General features: G+C 36.3%; 1 protein-coding gene across 1 annotated transcript; it reads right to left on the bottom strand.

Moving 5' to 3' along the window:
* Positions 1 to 2,258: 2,258 nt before the first annotated feature.
* On the bottom strand, positions 2,259 to 3,760 carry LOC108663872 (ankyrin repeat-containing protein BDA1-like). Its single transcript, XM_018129763.2, has 2 exons — positions 3,144 to 3,760; positions 2,259 to 3,051 (listed from the first exon to the last, which is right to left on the bottom strand). The coding sequence occupies exons 1-2, from the start codon at positions 3,738 to 3,740 to the stop codon at positions 2,323 to 2,325; spliced, it is 1,326 nt and encodes a 441-aa protein (XP_017985252.2). The 5' UTR covers positions 3,741 to 3,760; the 3' UTR covers positions 2,259 to 2,322.
* Positions 3,761 to 22,473: the final 18,713 nt, after the last annotated feature.

The raw sequence follows: 22,473 nt of genomic DNA on the forward strand, positions 1-22,473 counted from the left end.
ATCAACAAAACATATAGTGATAAACTTGAACCTTGAACCTAAGGGATACAAAACATCCTTCTAACAATTAAAACAAAGCCTGGCAAAGTTTCATCATAGATAACTGTCATTTTGATCCCTGTAGCTTAAGTTTTGACAAAAACCTTGTTTTAGATTCTTTTTCACATAAAAACACTTAGTTATTTCAAAAGTAAATATATGGGAGTTTTTAACATGAATAACTTAAGTTTAAAACTTATTCAACAAGTTCAAAATTCATTGAAGCAATTTTGATCATTTTTGTCATCTCAAAACTATTATCACTTTAAAGCTAATAAAGCTAACATATTTATTATTTTCTAATCATATTTGCTAATTTGATAATTTTTTTAATTATAGTATTATTTAAATGGTAATAAATCTAATATGATTAAATAATTATTGATATATAATATTATTTAATATTATGGAAATTATATTACTTAAATAATATAATTTTGAGCATTAAATATATTATTACTTGTATTTAATTATTATTAATTTATTTTATTTAATTTTGAATTATTATATTTTCAACAATTTTAAATATTTGTTCTCAATATGTAACGTACAATAATACTTACGAAGCATGTTTTATGTTTTCAAAAATTTTGAAAAGAAAAGAAAAAGACAACCGCCAGCAAAAAATTATATCATGAGGCCCTTATTGATTTCGTGTATCTCGTATGTGGAAACTTGTAGCTTTTGGCAAAGCAAGCACCAACAAAAGTTAATTCTTGCCATCTTTTCATGGCATGCATGTGTCCTACCAAAAGAATGGTAGGCCTTTGCTTTGGTTGGCCAATGTTCTCTTTTCTCTTCGGTGTAGCTTCACTAGCAGTTTGGTATTTAAATGGTTTGAAGAGAAAGCTTTTGAATCAAGTACCCAATTAAACAAATATATGCCCAAACGCATTGGCTTTGTTTCACAAACACCAACATCCTATTGATTAAGAATTATTATCACAATTCAATTATGTTAACTATTTATTATAATGCGTTTATTATCACTTTCTTTAGGAAAGATATCACTTACAATTATATACAAATTCATCACTTATAACAGTAAGTTTCTTATAATATTTTGATGGAGTTTATATAATTCATAATTTTGATTAAACAATTATGCTGCGACAATTGTTAACATATTAATTTTTATATGCAAGCAGATTTATAAATATATACAAACATAAGGAATTTCATATATAGTTGCTTGATATGTGTCTCATTAATATTAATGCTGGAATTGTTTTTTTTTTTAATTTTTATCTTCACTTTTTAGACATAACACAGGCGTTTTTTTTTTTTTTTTGTTAGTGTTGCAATAACACAAGGTTTTCTTTCATCATTTTAGACATAATAGACGCGCCAAATGTTGCCGCAAAGAATCATCCTCTATGTATCAAAGGATAATATATAATTAATTGAGATTTTTATAATATATAAAAAAGTAACAAGGGCAATTTTTTTAATATTCTATATGGAATGGCCCAAGTGCAGAGAAAATGAAGGTTGTACGGAAGAATGGGGACCAAAAAGCTGCATAATGTCAACATGTCATAGGATCAATATCTGTTTTTTATTCTTTGGCTTTGTACTTTATTAACTTTAACTATAATTACTTTAATATATAGCGTGGAACTTGAAGCTAGCAGATGCTTCTTTAAACTTTTCAAAAGATTGTATTTGAACCTAATGGTCCATATTTTATTGTTTTGTAATAAACTAATAATATATACTCAACCTCGTATCTTATTAAAATCAACCATTAAAAGAAAACTGCAAAACGTTTTAATTTAACGCTTATGTAAATAAATCCTTTTTCATTTTAGAATATCTCAAAATGTGCCAGAAATTTAGTAGTATAATTATTTTAGGTAGAAGGATCCACTTAGATGGGTGTAAAATTATTTGAGCTTTTTCATTTTCATATCTATTTACACTTTCAATTTTCATTATGTTAGTCTAAAGGTTAGATTACATATTCTAATTAGGTAAATCATGCATACCAAATTTCAAACTAATTAATAATGTCCAATTATTTGTTTAATTTATATAGCATTAACTATTTGTTATTCTGGGTGGTACGTCGAGTGAAAGCTTTATAACGAAGGTTTAAAGTATCAAGTCTGTTTATAATGGCAATAGACTTTAATTGGCATTAAGTGTATTCTCATAAGAAATCAATGCATGATACTATGTTTTTCATTAAAAAGTCAAAATAATAATCGAACATGAAAATATAAAAAGACACGCCGGTGCGTGAGTGAATCTTCCTTGTACATTCCATGGTTCAATCTCCGTTTACATTCGATGGTTCAAATACAATCTCCTGAAAATTTTAAAGAACCATCTGCTGGCTTCCAATACTGAAAAAATAAGCAAAGCGATCACGAGCCCTGCAATATCTGGATCCTTGCTGTATATATATATATCATGAGCTGGTCTTATAGTCCACCACGCATAATATAAGGATCGGGTTAGAAGTACCATTAGTACTTCAGCCAGAATCGCGATGACACTACTACCAGTAGCAAGTTGGAGTATGGCAATGGTAAGAGAGAATGACATAAAAGCCAAACAAAAGAGACTCCCGAAGAAATTTAAAAAGGTATTCACATCCATGACTGAATTGCCAACCCTAGTGCCATTGGGATCGTTGCCTTGCCAAACACCGCCCGGTGGACTGAGTAAGGATTCAAAAGTGGCTGTTATAATCAGTGCTAACGCTACTAGGAATGCATTCATACTCTCAACCGACTTGTTCATGATTGGCCCCAATGCTCGAATTGCTGCTTTCTCCAGAAATGTGATCCTTGATCTAAACTTCTCGTGTAAGGGTTCAGCTTTAGCTTTAGGTTTGAATAAAGCACTCAAACCAGCAGAACCTTCCGTATCGCGTAGAATCTTCAAACATATCTCTTTGTCTTCAATTACACCATCCCTTTGGCGCTCAAGGACGTTTAAAGCAATCAAATTTTCTAAATTAACCGCCTTCGTATCCACCTTACATTCTAGTAACAGCCTGATCATCTAAACAAATATATCAACCAAAGCCAAGATTTATTGACATGTATAATATATAATATTGTTGATAACGAAAATGAGATGTTAAATATTATTACCTTGGGTTGAATATGGGAAGCGGCTATATGTAACACCGTGTTGCCATCTGTATCTTTTGCATTCAATAGGTGCTTTCTTGAAACTTTGCCGTAGAGATGAGTCTTTTCAAGCCACCGCACAAGGATTTCAAGAGCTTCAAATCTATGTTTTTCTGCTGCAATATGTAAGGCAGTCTTCTTTTGAATTGTTACATCTTCGATGCATGCCGGACAACCTTTGAGAAATTGAGCCAAAAGTTCAAGGTTCTCGTTCTCAACCACGAAGTGAAAAGCAGTGTAGCCCTGTTTCCCTTTGACGCGAACAAGATCTTTGTCAACCTCCAGGAGACGAAGAACCGTCGACGTGTGCCCTTGTTGCAAGGCAAGGTGAATGGGGCTAAAGACGCCTTGGTTCAGCTTCCTAGCAAATGATGGCTTTAAGTACATGATCGCTATTGCAAAATCAGCATGGCCCCTCTCTGCAGCTACGTGTAGTGGAGTATCAGCAAATTCTACATCATCATAGCGCCTCAAGACATCTGCATCTTCCCCAATACTGTTATACAATTCATCGATATCTCCTGCTTCAGCAGCCCTTCTCAACCTTTCCATCGCCATAGGATTGACCGATGAGGATTCTTGAGAGTAGATAAAAGAAAGTTTGGTTTCTTAGAGTGAAACAAGGAAATGTGTGGCTATTATTATTATTATTTTCTAATAAAGCTAACATATTTATTATTTTCTAATCATATTTGGTAATTTATTTAATTATAGTATTATTTAAATGGTAATAAATCTAATATGATTAAATAATTATTGATATATAATATTATTTAATATTATGTAAATTATATTACTTAAATAACATAATTTTGATTATTAAATATATTATTACTTTTATTTAATTATTATAAATTTATTTTATTTAATTTTGAATTATTATGTTTACAACAATTTTAAGTATTTGTTCTCAATATGTAACAATAATACTTACGAAACATGTTTTATGCTTTCAAAAATTTTGAAAAGAAAAGAAAAAGACAACAGCAAGCAAAAAATGATAGCATGAGGGCCCTTATTGATTTTGTGTATCTTGTTTACGGAAACTTGTAGCTTTTGGCAAAGCAAGCAGCAACAAAAGTTAATTCTTTCCATCTTTTCGCGGCATGGGTCCTACCAAAAGAATGGTAGGCCTTTGCTTTGATTGACCAATGTTCTCTTTTCTCTTCGGTGTATTTTTTTTATTATAATTGAAAGAGGAAAATTCAAATTTTACTATTTAAGTAAGGAGTTATGTATTAATTAATAAGTTAAATGTTTGAGTGTTTTCGTCATTGTAGTTTAATTAACATTTTGGTATTTAAATGGTTTGAAGAGAAAGCTTTTGCCCAATTAAACAAATATATGCGCATACGCATTGGCTTTGTTTCACAAACACCAACATTCTATTGATTAAAAATTATATTAGCTACAATAATTATTAGCACAATTCAATTATGATAACTATTTATTATAATGCGTTTATTATCACTTCCTTTAGGAAAGATATCACTTACAATTATGTACAAATCCATCACTTATAACGATAAGTTTCATATAATATTTTGATGGATTATATAATTCATAATTTTGATCAAACAATTATGGTGCAACAATTGTTAATATATTAATTTTTATACGAAAGCAGATTTATAAATATATATAAACATAAGGAATTTCGTATATAGTTACTCGACATGTGTCTCATTAATATTAATGCTGGAATTTTTTTTAATTTTTATCTTCACTTTTTAAACATAACACAAGCGTTTTTGTTAGTGTTGCAATAACACAAGGTTTTCTTTCATCATTTTAGACATAATAGACGTGCCAAATGTTGCCGCAAAGAATCATCCTCTATGTATCAAAGGATATCTCAAAATTAAAAGAAAAGTGTAAAACGTTTTAATTTAACGCTTATGTAAATAAATCCTTTTTCATTTTAGAATATCTCAAAATGGGCCAGAAATTTAGTAGTGTAGTTACATTAGGAAGAAGGATCCACTTAGATGGGTGTAAAATTATTTGAGTTTTTTCATTTTCATATCTATTTAGGCTTTTAATTTTCATTATGTTAATCTAACGGTTAGATTTCATGTTCTATTCAGGTAAATCATGCATACCAAATTTCAAATTAATTAATAATGCCCAATTATTTGTTTAATTTATATAGCATTAACTATTTGTTATTCTGGGTGGTACGTCGAGCGAAAGCTTTATAATGAAGATTTAAAGTCTCAGGTCTGTTTATAATGGCAACAGACTTTAATTGGCATTAAGTGTATTCTCACAAAAAAATCAACGCATGATACTATGTTAATCATTAAAAAGTCAAAATAATAATCGAACATGAAAATATAAAAAGACACGCCGATGTGTAAGTAAATCTTCCTTGTACATTTCATGGTTCAATCTCCGTTTACATTCGATAGTTCAAATACAATCTCTTGAAAATTTTAAAGAACCATCTGCTGGCTTCCAATAATGAAAAAATAAGCAAAGCGATCACGAGCCCTGCATCATCTGAATCCTTGCCGCAAAGAATCATCCTCTATGTATCAAAGGATAATATATAATTATATTGAGATTTTTATAATATATAAAAAAAGTAACAAGGGCAATTTTTTTAATATTCTATATGGAATGGCCCAAGTGCAGAGAAAATGAAGGTTGTACGGAAGAATGGGGACCAAAAAGCTGCATAATGTCATCATGCCATAGGATCAATATCTGTTTTTTATTCTTTTGACTTTGTACTTTATTAACTTTAACTATAATTACTTTAATATATAGCGTGGAACTGGAAGCTAGCATATGCTTCTTTAAACTTTTCAAAAGATTGTATTTGAACCTAATGGTCCATATTTTATTGTTTTGTAATAAACTAATAATATATACTCAACCTCGGATCTTATTAAAATCAACCATTAAAAGAAAAGTGTAAAATGTTTTAATTTAACGTTTATGTAAATAAATCATTTTTTATTTTAGAATATCTCAAAATAATAATATATGGGCCAGAAATTTAGTAGTGTAATTATTTTAGGTAGAAGGATCCACTTAGATGGGTGTAAAATTATTTGAGCTTTTACATTTTCATATCTATTTACACTTTCAATTTTCATTATGTTAATCTAAAGGTTAGATTTCATGTTCTATTCAGGTAAATCATGCATACCAAATTTCAAACACAACAAGAAAATTGGTTTTTGGCGACAAAAAAAATTTCATTGAAAATTTAATAATGCCTAAACCCTAAATTAATTAATAAGAGAAAATTGTGAGAAAAAGACCTCGTGATAAGGTGATTTCAAAAATAACCACTCATATAAAGTTATCTGTTTCTAGCCAAAAATAAATATGAGTAGACCAAAATACCTTTAAGAACATCGTTTCAAATAAATGCTCAGCTGTTTGAGCTATCTGCCTCCTGCCATAGAGAAAATGAAAAACATTAAAAATAAATGCGCACAACGTTTGGGCTCGGTCATCTTTCTTTGTCTCAACTCTGGCAAATCTCTGTTGAGCACCATGGTTATCAGCTCTCTCAGATCTCTGAACTGTATGAGCTCTGTCAACTCTCTATTGAGCACCATCGTCATCAGGCTGTGGTCTATCTCTCGGCATTTGGCCACATTGTCATAGATTAACACACCCTATAGCAAATATGACATCAAGGTACTTGTTATTGGGTTTATTTCTGCAACACTTAAATTTCTGAAACATTTGGTGTAAATGATAAGATGGATTAGAAACATTGCCCAAAGTTGTTACACGCCATGCATCTATAACATGAGTGAAGAGTTAATTTAGCGTGTCCCGGCTGTTACTGACGTGTTGTGGGTTAACTAGTTATTTGGGTTGTTAGCGTGTCACGGCTGTTCTTGGGGTGTGGTGGGTTAACTGAATTTATGGGTTTTTGGCGTGTCATGGCTGTTCTTGGCGTGTCATGGGTTAACTAGTTTTTTGGGTTTTTAGCATATCACGGATGTTGGTGTAACCAGTCAGTAATTACAGTGATGCATGGCGTGTCACGACAGTGATGCATGGCATGTCACGACATTTGACTTGATATGCATGGCATGTTACAACATTTTACGTTATATGCATAGCGTGTAACAACACGATTGACAAATTTTTGATCACGGCATGTATTGTGTAAAATGATTGACAATATTTTTTTTTTCAGAATTTCAGTGGGGTTCCAATTGTGTGACTTATGATAAGACATGGTGGTCAGTGGGTGGATGGCATTTACAAGGGCTGTGAGTCACGAATGCGGGGGGTTAGGAGTGATTTGTTGTTTGTGGGCTTGATGAAGCTGGTTGAAGATGTTGTTGGGGTAAACTCAGAAATTGACGAGATTGAGTTACATGCATTGATCAGTACACCCGGAGAGCTATCATGGCCAATTATCAAGGACGATGAGGATGTTGCATTAATTTTGCTAGAACAGAGGAATGTTTCAACTGTGTATGTCAGCATTAAGGGATGCCAAACAAATGTTATGTCACATGGAGAAGTTGGACAACATGGTAATTAGCTTAATCAAAATGAGATTTACTATGCTTCACATATACCACAACATTCGGTCCGTAACCCACAATAATGGCAATTGAGCTATGCACAAGAGTTTGTGCAGCCCGGTAGATAGATGACATTCACAGAACAGTTGGCTATACAATTCCGATCAGGATGTGCATCAAACCAATTTCTTGCTTCTCTTGAACAAATGCAACGATCGGGTGAAACTGTAGAGTGTGTAATACTATTGTCAAATGAGAATACAACAGTTGAGGACAACAATGTGAGGTTGGAGGGTGACATTGCGACGCTGGAGTATAATACTACATTTGATGAGGGAAATGAGGATTTATTCGCTGCCGATGAAGATAGATTTGATCACACTTCAGATGATGGGCTTGAACAATCGCAAGATGACAATTCAGACAATGACTGCCTTTATGACAGTGACATTTCAATTTGCAATAATGTTGAAAGCGAAATGGAACCTGTTGGAGGTGTTGATGTAGGAGATGTTCAGTGTGATGACCCCATATACAATAACCCCATCGTTGGTGAGAACGGGATTCGTTCCCTTGATACATTGCTCGATGACACTGATCACGAAAGGGGAAATGCAGGGATATCTCGTACGTGGGTAATTGCAGGTGCAGAAAGGTTCTCCTTCCAAACAATTTATCACGATCCGGAACTCTCATCGGGCCCATGACAATCGCCGTGATATCCCGATAGACACTCATTACCCGGAATGTCGATCGGAACCCCGCAAGGCTTAGCATCAACTTCCACATCTCTCTAGTGAGCGACAGTTATTAAATATCACATTTCAAGAAATCACAAGTCATTTCCAAATCAAAACAATATAATATTATTTTCTAGCTCACAGAGGCATTTTCGTCATTTTTCTTCGAAAATATCGAAACCGCCAAAAACATGGTGTGTGGGTGAAAAACACATGTTTCATAATTAAAAGTAAATTTAGATGTCTAAAATAATTATTTGAAATGAAATTATAATTGTTTGAATAAAATAATAATATTCAATAAAATATTCTATTTTCTAAAAAAAGAAATATTTATAGAGAAATCTGTAAATAATTTATGTAGTGTAAAAGCTAAGTATATTCATACGTACTTTAAAGCAAATAACTGAAGTATAAAATTTCTTTTACAGTGACACGTGGGCCCCCAACTAACCAATAAGGTGCGAGTTTGTGAACCTACAATTTTGTCGATGCAAGGCTAACTGAAGTCCTTAATGCAATCGGCTATCTACTGGTTATCCCGAGCCTGAAATGTGGAGAATTGAGGGTGGTGAGATTATAAAATCCCAGTGAGTAAACATACACCATCTAAACTATTTAAAAACAAGTAAATGGAGACGAATTAAAATAAGTCATCATACTGTAATTTCATTACCTTTCAACTCATTTCAACCAAATAAACAACTAGACTTATGATTTCTTGAAAAGCTTGGCTCGTACCAAAAATCATTCTCATACTCAGTTATCAAAGATACCTTGATCGAGGGTTATCCCAACCAAGTCTGCCAAGGCTGTTAAATGTCTTTACATCCAAAATTTTAGCCATGCCTTGGCGTTGGTTGAGTCTCACTCTCACGCGGTGGTCCACGTGAAGTGCACTCAAATCTTTACCTCAGGAGATACTTCATCCAACATCTCCCTCCAGAGGTAAATATATAATTGGGATACCGTGCTCCTCTCATAGGCAATCCACGAAAACCCCCACCACTGCAGTGACTATGGATTATTTTATCTACCACCTGATTTATAAAATCTTTTTCTGCATAACATGGCAATTTATCGCAACCTAGCCTTTCAAGGCTAAATACATAGTACAAATAATTCTAACACCAAAATCAGTTTAGCCATTCATGCTCATATATTGTCATAAGCCATTCAATTTAAAACCATAAATTTACAACACAAGCAGGCAGTCTCCAATTACTCTATTTTCAAAACCAGTATTCAATTTTCCAGAAAATTTATAAAATCATTTTATAAAAGCATAATTTCTCCTAAAACATAGCAATTTACCATTTAAACCCATTTTTCATAAAATCACACAATTGTATAAAACTACTCTAGATAATTAAGATGATAATAAGTTTACTCACTGTTCTAGGAGTCGATGTACTCCTAATCCCAGTCTCCAAGCACAATCTCTGTACTTTTATCAGTGTAATTTACTCACCACCTATCCACAATGTACAATACATAATTCACCACATCAATGCTTGACCATTATAAAATCAATTCAGGCTCGATGTATATGCATGATATGATATGCAACTTATCCGACTACTACTTAAATGCGGTGCTGACCTAATTCGGCCTATTACCCGATTAAATGATAATTGTGTCTGATTTGGCTTCAAATTACTCCATTTCATTTCTAATATTTCAATTCACTAAATACAATTCCAATAATCTAAAATTTAGCCTAACAACCCTCACAATTCTTCTTGAAAATTTCGGCCATTGTGGTGCACTATCACTAAAAATTTTCCCGTTCCATTTTCTCACCATAAATCATCATTTCATCAATTTTTCAACCAATTCACTTGATCACAAAATCAATTCATTACTTCTACACTTCACATAGGGTTCAGCCATTGAAGGTTCATGGGGAAAATGGATTCTTTTCTTGTTGTTTTGTTTCTAAACATGTTTAATTAACTAAAAACACTAACATAACTTAGAATCAAATCAATCTAACATCATTCTCTCTCCATACCCATTCCAACCAGCCATGAATTCATCATGAAAACATGTAATTTAACCATGGAAATTAAGGGAAAATGCATGGGTAAGGTAAATGACTAGCAAAATCAAAGAAATTTTACCTTTGCTTGATCAAATCCTTGAATTCCAACACTTTCTCTTGGATTTTTCCCACCTAGGGTTTGTTCTTCCTTGGTTTCTGTTCTCTTCTGGTTTGACTGACCACTATGGGAGAAATGGGCTGATTTTTATGCCTTTTTATAAAGAAATAATAAAATAATAAAAGCATGACACATGACATTTCCTTATTGGTTCAAATTTTAAATATTTAACTTTTAATTCTTTAATTCTCCACCACACATTTCTCATGTTTATCCATTTCCATGATGAATAAAATCCCTTGGTCTTGACAAGTGTCGAGGGTAAAAATTTACCGATTTACCCCCGAGGTGGTAAAATTACCATTTTGCCTTTATACTCCAAATTATACCGAAATTAAAATTTTTCACTTCTAAACCTCAAATCATACTCCAATAAGTCAAATGGGGCCAAAAAAATCTTTTTTAAAATTCCCATTTTGTTCCCAGTTGGCAAATAATCATTTTGCCCCTAGATAGTGAAAATTTCGGTTTGACTCCAAATTCATCATTGAACTCTGAATTACCAGTTTGAGTCATCCCTGGACTGTGAAACTCTTAATTTCACTTTAAAATCCCTATTTTAATTAGTTCGAGGTATAAATCCACTTACTTGTACTTCTAAGCACAATACCGACTTTTAAATATTCTTCCGGGGCTGTTCAAATATACAATCACTCTATTAGTCTCATGTGTAACACGGTAGATAATTTAGGGCTGGGCTTGACACAATTACCACTAAGGAGTCGACATGTACTGAAGATCGCTTATACAAAGGAAGAATGTTTTCGTCGAAGGCCAAGTTAAAACGAGCTTTGAACATGTTGGTTATAAAAGAGAAGTTTGCGATAAGAGTAAAATGGTCATGTAAAGCTCGTTATGAGGTTGGTTGCAAGGACAAGGCATGCAAGTTTAGTGTTCGTGCAACGAAGTTACCTAATAGAGTAGAATATTGGAAAGTTCGGACATTCCACAAAGTACACACCTGTATCGTTGATGGTTTGCAAGGGTGGTTTCCAACTACGAGTGCGAAGATGATTGGTGAACTTATGTCACACAAGATTCGGGCTAATGGAGTAGCATTGAGACCTAAGGACATAATTTGTGAGATGAGGGTTCAGTGGGGATTGGAATGCTTGTATGGTAAGGCTTGGCAAGTGAAGGAGTATGCGGAAAGGCTTGTTTTCTGTCCACCGGAGGAGTCATTTCAACTACTACCATCGTATTTTTATATGTTGGAACAAGAAAATTTTGGCATAGTGACTGCAGTGGCTACTGATGAGGAACAGAGATTCAAATATTATTTCTGGTCATACGGGGCTTGTATTCGGGGGTTTAGGGATGTAATGTGTCCTACGGTTGCAATTGATGCGACACATCTGAAAGGCAGGTTCAAGGGTGTTCTGTTTGTCACTGCATGCAAAGATGCGAATGAGTGCGTATATCTAGTTACATTTAGCATTGGCCATGTTGAGGACGAAGACTCGTGGACATGGTTTCTTAGCAAGCTGCATGATGCGGTTGGTTGTCCTGAAAACACTATGTTCATTTCTAATCAGCATCTCGGCATTAAGAAAGCAATCCAAAATGCATACCCAGAAGCGCACCATGGTTTATGCGGTTACCACTTGAAAAAAAACTTTAAAAACAAGTTCAAGCGCGATGATGTTTGTATGCTTTTCACCTTTGCTCGAGATTGCTATAAGGTAGCCGATTTCAACAGACATATGAATAAGATACAGCAGATTCACCTGGGAGCCCACGCGAACTTTATGAGAATAGGGCTTGAGAAATGGGCACGTGCATGTTCACCGACAAGGCGATACCAAATGATGACATCCAACATTGCAGAATGTGTTAACTCATGCTTGAAGCATGCAAGACAAATGTCGATCACTGTTTTGATCGAGTTCATCAGAGACATGTTCTAGCATTGGTTCCATGAACGGTACGAAGAGGCCGTCAAGGTGACCACGCCCTTCAGCCCTTGGGTTGCCAAGCAGTTGAGTAAAAGGTTCAATGATCCACATCGCTTTCTAGTTAAGCCTATCAATCGAGTGGAGTTCGAAGTTAAAAATGGGAAGATGGACGGACTTGTAAACCTGTCCAGGAAAACGTGTTCATGTTGTGAGTTCCAAACAGATTTACTGCCATGCAGCCATGCCATTGCAGCAATAAGGTCAGAATATCTTTATTTCTTATTTGAACCGTAATTGACATAGCATTTACATTGTGCTTGAAGATTGAGTTTTTAGTGTTTTTCAGTAAATGCAATCGTGAAGCCATTGAATTTTGTGTTGACTATTGCAAGATAACCGTTTTTGTGGAGGGTTATTCAGGATCCATTAGGCAGGTAGGGCATCATAGTGAGTGGGACATCCCCCCTCATGTGAAACAAATTGTCGTCTTGCCCCCACTTTGAAGAGGCCAAGCAGGAAAACCTAAGAGGAGAAGGATTCCATTAGCTGGTGAAGGCAGTCGAGCACGGAGATGTTCGCAATGCAAGAGGTACGAGCCTAACAGATAGAACTGCCTATCCTCATTTACAGTTCCATCCACAAATCCAAAACCATCTCCAAGTCAATCGGTGACTCCACAATTGCGCTGACCCAAAGCATGTTCAAGTTACAGACAAACCGGTCACACACGCAATAATTGTCCAATACGAAGGACAATGTTTGAAAATGTAGGGTGTGTTGTGAATGAAGATAACTTGACCGCCTAACTAAATGTGTCTAAAAATTGTAGTTGGATTCGTTTTGCTTTACGGATTTCTCTGCTCGGTCATTCTATGAGGCACTTTTAGTTATGGACTTTGTTGCCAAACATTTCAGGCAGATAAGCATGTCAAGGCCTTTGTCTGATCAAGATTGTGTTAAAGTACATTCTTACATTGTTTATAAAAATGTTTTCGATTACAATCTCCATCAGACAGGAGCCATGTATTTGCTTATCTGCCTGAAATGTTTGGCAACAAAGTCCGTAACTAAAAGGGCCTCATAGAATGATTGAACAGACAAAATGTCAAGATTTTCATACTGTATTCGTTGGATCTGCAAAACATGGCACAGATGCACCAGTGAGTTAAGCCATAATGTGCAACAAGGTATACAGAAGAAATAAATAAGGAATAAATGTGAGACACGCCATGTATAACAAGTAAAATGTTGTGACACGCCGTGCATATCAAATAAAATATTGTAACATGCCATTCATAACAAGAAAAATGAAATGACACACCATGAATAACAAGTAAAATGTTATGACACACCATGCATAACAAGTAAATTGTGCTGACATGCCATGCATAACAAGTTAAACGTTGTGACACGCCATGCGTAACAAGTAAAAGGTTGTGACACGTCATGCATAACAAGTTAAACGTTGTGACACGCCATGCATAACAATTAAATTGTTCTGACCCGCCATGCATAACAAGTTCTGGTGTGTAAATTTAGACGTACTATTTTATAATGGCAGGATAGAATTTTAGCTTGGAAACAATTGGAAAAATAAGGGAGGATGGATACAGAGCAATTTCATGCTGGAAGCAATTAGATGGATGGAAAAATCTATATATTCAATGTTAATCAATGTAATGTTGGGTTGGTGAAGCCGGTGTGCCTGGAAGAGAAAGACGACGAACCTGGAAATTAATTAATGCCAACCTGGGGTGACACGCGACGGCCCAATTCTTATGACACGGTGACTGAAAGCAGATTAATGGCGTCACATGCTGAGTATCTGGAGATTTATAACGTGACATGCCATGGCTCAATTATTTTGACATGCTGAGTGGAAGCAGATTTATTGGCTGACACGCCAAGTGTTAGTGGATTTACGGCGTCACTCGCTGACTTATTACAGATTTTTGGGATGACACGCTGAGTGCAAGCATATGTATGTTGGGACACACTGAGTAGTATCATGTTTAAGGTGTCACACGCTGACTTCTTGCGACTGTGTATAAAATTAAATATACTGTATATAGAAAAGGAAAAAAATTCTTGGTATCAAATTAATTGTGTATAGGCAAAAAAATTAATTGTGTATCAAATAATTGTACAAAGTATATTGTGTATACAGAAAGAATCATATCTGTTTACAATGAATTGTATACAATAAATTGTGTATACAAAAAATATGTATAAAATGAATTGTATAAAAAAATTTATGTGTACCAAAAAATTTGTACAAACAAAGGCCTATATGTTCAGGGTTCGCTCTCACAACTGTTGGAAAAAAACTTCCAGAGCATATTGCCGACGCATTTTTGCAATCATATTCTACTTAATTTTGATCTTTTTTGATTGCAAATATGCTCAATGTACCCTATCATGAACATACCGCAGTTGGCACTATCATTCTGCCGATGTACTTTAGCTTTTGGTAAATGAATATCCAATGGCATCGGCGTCAAATCCCGTCTTCCGACTTATGTTGTTGAAATAACCGGCTTGGTGGCAGATGAATGGCATCATTGTCGTCAAGGGTGTCATCTAACCCACACGAACTCCGTTATCCTTAGCATCCGAAGTTCTTGCTGAGTCCACCACCTTGATCGTCCACCTCACCAAGTCGATCTTCGCAACCACCCAATGCCCACCAACGCTGCAAGGCGCGAGGATGAAATCAACATCTTCCCATTTTTTGGCGTATGTTGGCCTTTCACCCTCCACATAGCCCCGTAACTCATCTGGAGTTTGCATTTTGGCTCGGGCATCTTCTGTAGGAAATTCGATGTGTAGCATACGGATGGTGTCCTGTGAAACATGTAAACATTAGCTTACACTTCATGTAATCAAAAACTTAGTATTTATAGAATTGAACAATTTTCAAATAAACTTACGAAGAATATCGTGTCAACTACGCATGCACGGGTAATGTACAGCTTCGACTTCGACCTTGTCATTCGCTTGCAGAGTAGGCTGAGGCATGCGTCGATATGTTCACTTGTCATTTCCTCATTGGGATCCTCTAAGGTTATGAAAAAGTCAGCCCCTTGATCCCCTATGATGCCGACGTTACGCCTGCATATGTAACATAATTAATTTTATAAGTCTTGGTGGATAACTGTTTCATTAAAAAACAATATTTGTAATTTTATTTATGAGCTTACCTCGTAGACTTCTCTTTCTTGAAAGCTTCGTAGTCTTCTACGATTTTATCCCTCACATCTTGATGAGTCACTAAGGGGTTGACGAATGGGCTTGCCATGTATTTGCTCGTCATTTTCAACCGTGCCCTCTTAATTGGGTCTAAAATTTCTGTTGCACCATGATGGATAGCAAATGCCTCTGGTGATGATGACTGTATCTCAACTGCATTAGGAGTGCTCTCATGATAAAGAACGATAGCTCCTGCTGCTGCGTCGACGAATGCATCGGTCAGAGGAAGATGCTTTCCTTCAGCATCATCTGACTGAAGGGTGACATCCACTGCCACAGCTTCTTCGACGATGTCATCTACATGAGTTACATGCTCTCCGCCAGCACCAAGAACGTCATCGTCAATGTCAACACTAGGTTCATGATGCTGTCCATCATCAGCATCATCGTGTTCCAGACCAGCATCGTGAGATGGACCACCCTACAAAATTAGAAAAACTGTTAGTTAGCTTATAAAATACCACAAACCATAAACAGTAAAATGTTGTGACACGCAGTGCATACCAAGTAAAATGTTGTCACACGTCATGTAAAATAAGTAAAATGTTGTGACATGCCATGCATAACAAGATAAACTTGGTGACACGCCAAGGATAACAAGGAAAATGTTGTGACACGCCATGGAAAACAATTAAAATGTTGTGACACGCCATGCATAACAAGATAAACTTGGTGACACACCAAGGATAACAAGCAAAATGTTCTGACACGCCATGCATATCAAAATCAAACGTTGTGACACGCCATGAATAATAAGTAAAATGTTGTGACATGTTAAAACTGACACGACAATAACTAACTATAATACAAATGTCCTGACCCATTAATGACCAAAAACTAGTTAAACCACTACCACTTAACCCCAAAAACCATCAAAACCATCAAGAAAACACAGTCTAAACAGTTGCTAAACGTAAACCATCAAAACACAAGCGAAGATAGAATAACGTACTTGTGATTTAAGGCCGTCAAGAATCCAACCAACGATACGGTCCTCAATGGTCTGCATTGCTACACTTAATGATTGAATTGAAGCCTTCAGCTCTAACATATCTTTTTCATGCTTGCGCATGATTCGTCGGAGCTGGAGGGTTGTGACTGCTCCGTCATTGACTGTTCTCGACTGGGTCAACTGCAATTACATATATAACTGTGTTATTCAATAATCATGTATGGAATTGTTGAACATTAACCGTTACAACTTTAATATCCTTACCGCCTGCTCATTAGCTGTCTGCGGTGGAGTCGGACCGATCGGTGCTTCAAGACCTGTCATCGCTTCCGTAAACTATAATTACATATATAACTGTGTTATTCAATAATCATGTTTGGAATTGTTGAACATTAACCATTACAACTTTAATATCCTTACCGTCGGCTCGTTAGCTGTCTGCGGTTGAGTTGGATCGATCGGTGCTTAAGGACCTGTCGTCGCTTCCGTAAACTACAATTACATAAATTACTGTGTTACTCGACAAACATATGTGGGAATGTAGAACACAAACCGTTAGAACCGATCTTACCAACGGATCATTTCCACTCTGCATTTGAGGAGGACCGGTGGGTGGTTTTGGAGCTGCTGGCCCATGGTCCAACTGCAAACACAGAAATGTTATTCGATAATCACAAATGGAATTGGAGAACACAAAATCGTTACAATTGTCCTTACTAGCTGTTCAGTACCTTGACCATGGTCGTCCCCTTCATCCATCAACTCATCAACTAAAGCAGCGGCAGTGCGCATCCGCTTCATGCCACTAGAGGCTCTTTTCTCCTTCAAGCTTCTCCTTTTTTGCCTCGCACCTAAGCCTCAATCCTACCGATCCTCCATGTGCCCTATTGGCATGTACTCGTGGCCCTCTGATAACGGGACATCAAGGTCCACAAAATACTCCCGAAGGGCCTCATCAATGGTGGGTTCCAACGTCTCTAGTGCCCACAACTGCAAATAAACAAATAAAATGTTGTCATTATCGAATAGGGAAAATTATTTTACAAATATAATGCAAAAATTAGAAATTGTTCACTCACTTGGTCAGATGACTTTAACTTTTGAATTGCCTTGTAGAAGTCTTTTGGCTTCTGATTGCAATCCCATTTGCACATTCGTGGGTGGACGTTGTCCTTCGGACCAGAGGGGGTAACTATTTTTCAGAGGGTCGAAATTGCTGAAATTGCCTCCATTGCCCAGAACTGCATGTCAAATGTAACCATTATCAGACCGTCAATCATAAACGACTGCACCCATAAATTTTTTGTTCGAAAGGAAACTAAAGAATGTTACATTTTAGTACCTATATCACCCATGCGAATCCGTAAATGTTGTAGGGTAACTGAGTTTCCTTTGTCACGCTCAAGTCAGGAACTTTAAACCCCTTTAAAAGGTTGTCCAAGGTCAGCTTCCAAACATAGTGCCCCCATAGAAAGACATTCCAAGCGTCAATGTCCTCCACCAATGACAGCAACCAAGGTGTCACCCTTCTATAGTAGTCTTGACCAAATAAATGTTATTCGTGATCAAGACGAGTGCCATCTTGGTCGAGTCTCCTAGTCACTAAAAGTTGCCCCTACGGAAGGTATCAAGTAAAGCCTGCAGCTTAATGCTGTCCTACCCGTTCCAGTATATAGCATGAATTCCATCCGCAGCAACCTCGTACGGTCGTCTGAACACATCGGGCATTGGACCAAACTTCAGCCCGGTGATGAGGCAGAACTCCTGCTTTGATAGCCACGCCTTGTTCTTGCCAATGGCAAACCATAGCTCGTGGTCCATTGATTGCCTTTCAGTGATCTGGCGAATCATGATGCTATGCAAGAGACTGGCGCAAAAGTACCCCTGTGGATAGACGTCCAGGAGCATTCTGAAGTAGGTACGCTTAACTGGATCGTACTCCCCCTTCTGTTGGAGAGTCTTTGTGATGTAATGCAGCTGCGACCACTTATAGTGAGTGTTAATTATGACGTTGAAAGCCCACTTCTCCCTTAGCACGATCAACAAACTATTAAGATCCTCATACTGTTTGCGCTGGATCTGCAAAATATGTCACACATGCACCAGTGAGTTAAGCAGTCATGTGCAACAAGGTACACTAAAGACATAAATAAGGAATAAATGTTGTGACATGCCCTGCATTGCAATCAAAATGTTGTGACACACCATGCATAACAAGTAAAATGTTGTGACATGCCATGCATAACAAGTTAAACGTTGTGACACGCCATGCATATCAAGTTAAACGTTATGACACGCCATGCATATAAAGTAAAATGCTGTCAAACACCATGCATAACAAGTAAAATTCTGTGACACGACATGCATATAAAGTAAAATGCTATCACACGCCATGCATATCAAGTAAAATGCTGTCACACGCTAATAACTAACTATAATAACAATGGCGTCACACGGTAAACACCCAAAACCGCTAAAACCACTACGGCTTAACCACAACAACCATCAAACCAGCAAGAAAACACAGTCTAAACATTTACAAAACAAAACAAAAAACCCGAACATATCAAACAAACCTAAGAAAAAACCAAAAAATTAACGAACATAAGAATGTTACAAATTTGAGACTCACTAACCTCTTCATTCATGGTTGACATTTTTGCTAGTGCTGTGGTTTCGTTCAGCTTGCAAAGAGCCTTCTCGAACACTCTGGTACTAGCGGGAATGAGAAATGAATCACACAAACGTTACGAATTCTGAATAATAATTGTTTAAAATGAAAAATGGCCTTCTAATATTCTTATTTGTTCTGAAAAAGTGGAATTAATTCAGTGGAAGTCCAAAGGATTACCACGTTAAGTGCCTGCTTTTTTTTTCCCTTTCCCTATTTAAAACCATGGCGTGTCAACTGCTCAAGCACTGCTGTGTCACACACTCTGAACCATGACCATGGCGTGTCAGCTTTTCAAGCAATGCCGTGTCACTCACTCTAAACATGACCATGGCATGTCACCAACTCTGAACTCTAGCGTGTCACAGATTTCCTCCATGGCGTGTCACCAACTCTTAACTCTGGTATCTCATAGATTCAATCCATGGCGTCTCACCAACTCTGAACACTGATGTGTCACAGATTCCCTCCATGCCGTGTCACCAACTCTTAATCAAGCGTGTCACAGATTCCCTCCATGGCATCTCACCAACTCTGAACGCTACCGTGTCACACATTCCCACCATGGCGTGTCACAAACTCTTAACTCTGGCATCTCACAGATTCCCTCCATGGCGTCTCACCAACTCTGAGCGGTACCATGTCACACATTCCCAACATGACGTTTCACAAACTCTAAACCTTGCCTTGCGACAGCCATCTAACATATGGCCTGCTATAGCATGACCATTTCCTGCTTTGGATTCACATCTTTCTCCTTTCAATTCACCACCGTATCAAGGATTTCTGGTTTCACATCATTACCAAGCTTTCCATTCATGACGACCTGTTCCTCGTTCGATTTAATATCTTTCTTCTCCTATTATCTGAATGCCATGTCCCAAATCTCTGAAAACCCATCTCATGCAACATTATTTTGTTTTGCACAACCTTCGAAAACAAAATTTGGGTATTTTGCACAACCAATCTTTGCATATTTATTTTTTTTCTCTCATTTTTTGTTTGTTTGAGAGTGTACGCTAACGAAGACAGCTCATTAAGGGCATTTTTGTCCCAAAATCTTTTCTGGTGGCTAAAAACAGTTAAAAGTATCTTGACGGTTATTTACAAAAACACGTTATTTATAAGGGCTAAAAAAAATCCCCAATTAATAATGCCCAATTATTTGTTTAATTTATATAACATTAACTATTTATTATTTTGAGTGGTACGTTAAGTGAAAACTTTATAACAAGGGTTTAAAGTCTCAAGTATGTTTATGATGGCAATAGCCTTTAATTGGCATTAAGTCTATTCTCACAAGAAATCAATGCATGATACTATGTTTTTCATTAAAAATGTCAAAATAATAACCGAACATGAAAATATGAAAAGACATGTCGGTGTGTGACTGAATATTCTTTGTACATTCCATGGTTCAATCTTTGTTTAAATTCGATGGTTTAAATACAATCTCTTGAAAATTTTAAAAAACCATCTGCTGGCTTCCAATAATGAAAAAACAAGCGAAGCGATCACGAGCCCTGCATAATCTAGATCCTTGCTGTATATATATATATATATCATGAGTTGGTCTTATAGTCCACCACGCATAATATAAGGATCGGGTTAGAAATACCATTAGTATTTCAGCCAGAATCGCGATGACACTACTACCAGTAGCAAGTTGGAGTATGGCAATGGTAAGAGAGAATGACATAAAAGCCAAACAAAAGAGACTCCCGAAGAAATTTAAAAAGGTATTCACATCCATGACTGAATTGCCAACCCTAGTGTCATTGGGATTGTTGCCTTGCCAAACACCGCTCGGTGGATTGAGTAAGGATTCAAAAGTGGCTGTTATAATAAGTGCTAACGCTACTAGGAATGCATTCATACTCTCAACCGACATGTTCATGATTGGCCCCAATGCTCGAATTGCTGCTTTCTCCGAAAATGTGATCCTTGATCTAAACTTCTACTGTAAGGGTTTAGCTATAGCTTTAGGTTTGAATAAAGCACTCAAACTAGCAGAACCTTCCATATCGTGTAGAATCTTCAAACTGATTTCTTTGTCTTCAATTACACCATCCCTTCGGCGCCCAAGGACGTTTAAAGTAATCAAATTTTCTGAATTAACCGCCTCCGTATCCACCTAACAATCTAATAATAGCCTGATCATCTAAACAAATATCTCAACCAAAGCCAAGATTTATTGACATGTATAATGTATAATATTGTTGATAATGAAATGAGATGTTAAATATTATTACCTTGGGTTGAATATGGGAAGCGGCTATATGTAACACCGTGTTGCCATCTGTATCTTTTGCATTCAATAGGTGTTTTCTTGAAACTTTGCCATACAGATGAGTTCTTTCACGCCACCGCACAAAGATTTCAAGAGCTTCAAATCTATGTTTTTCTGCTGCAATATGTAAGGCAGTCTTCTTTTGAATTGTTACATCTTCGATGCATGCCGGACAATCTTTGAGAAATTAAGCCAAAAGTTCAAGGTTATCATTCTCAACCACGTAGTGAAAAGAAGTGTAGCCCGTTTTTCCTTTAACGCGAACAAGATCTTTGTCAACGTCCAGGAGACGAAGAATCGTCGACGTGTGCCCTTTTTGCAAGACAAGGTGAATGGGGCTAAAAACGCCTTGGTTTAGCTTCCTAGCAAATGATGGCTTTAAGTACATGATCGCTATTGTAAAATCAGCATGGCCCCTCTCTGCAGCTACATGTAGTGGAGTATCAGCAAATTCTACATCATCATAGCGCCTCAAGACATCTGCATCTTCCCCAATACTGTTATACAATTCATCGATATCTCCTGCTTCAGCAGCCCTTCTCAACCTTTTCATCGCCATAGGATTGACCGATAAGGATTCTTGAGAGTAGAAAAAAGCAAGTTTGGTTTCTTAGAGTGAAACAAGGAAATGTGTGGCAAAAGAGAAAGAGATAGAGATAGGGAAAGGGTTCATATTTATGTCACAAATAGAATGTGTACATGAGTATATACACATTTAAATTACATTAGACTTGTAATAGTCCGTACTTTGATATGGTGACTAATAAAGCTTATCAAATGCCAATTAAGGCATAATAAGGTATTTTGGATACCAATGAGACGAGAAC

The sequence above is a fragment of the Theobroma cacao genome, chromosome 10, assembly GCF_053813885.1.
Source record: "Theobroma cacao isolate CCN51 chromosome 10, ASM5381388v1, whole genome shotgun sequence".
NCBI classification, from domain to species: domain Eukaryota; kingdom Viridiplantae; phylum Streptophyta; class Magnoliopsida; order Malvales; family Malvaceae; genus Theobroma; species Theobroma cacao.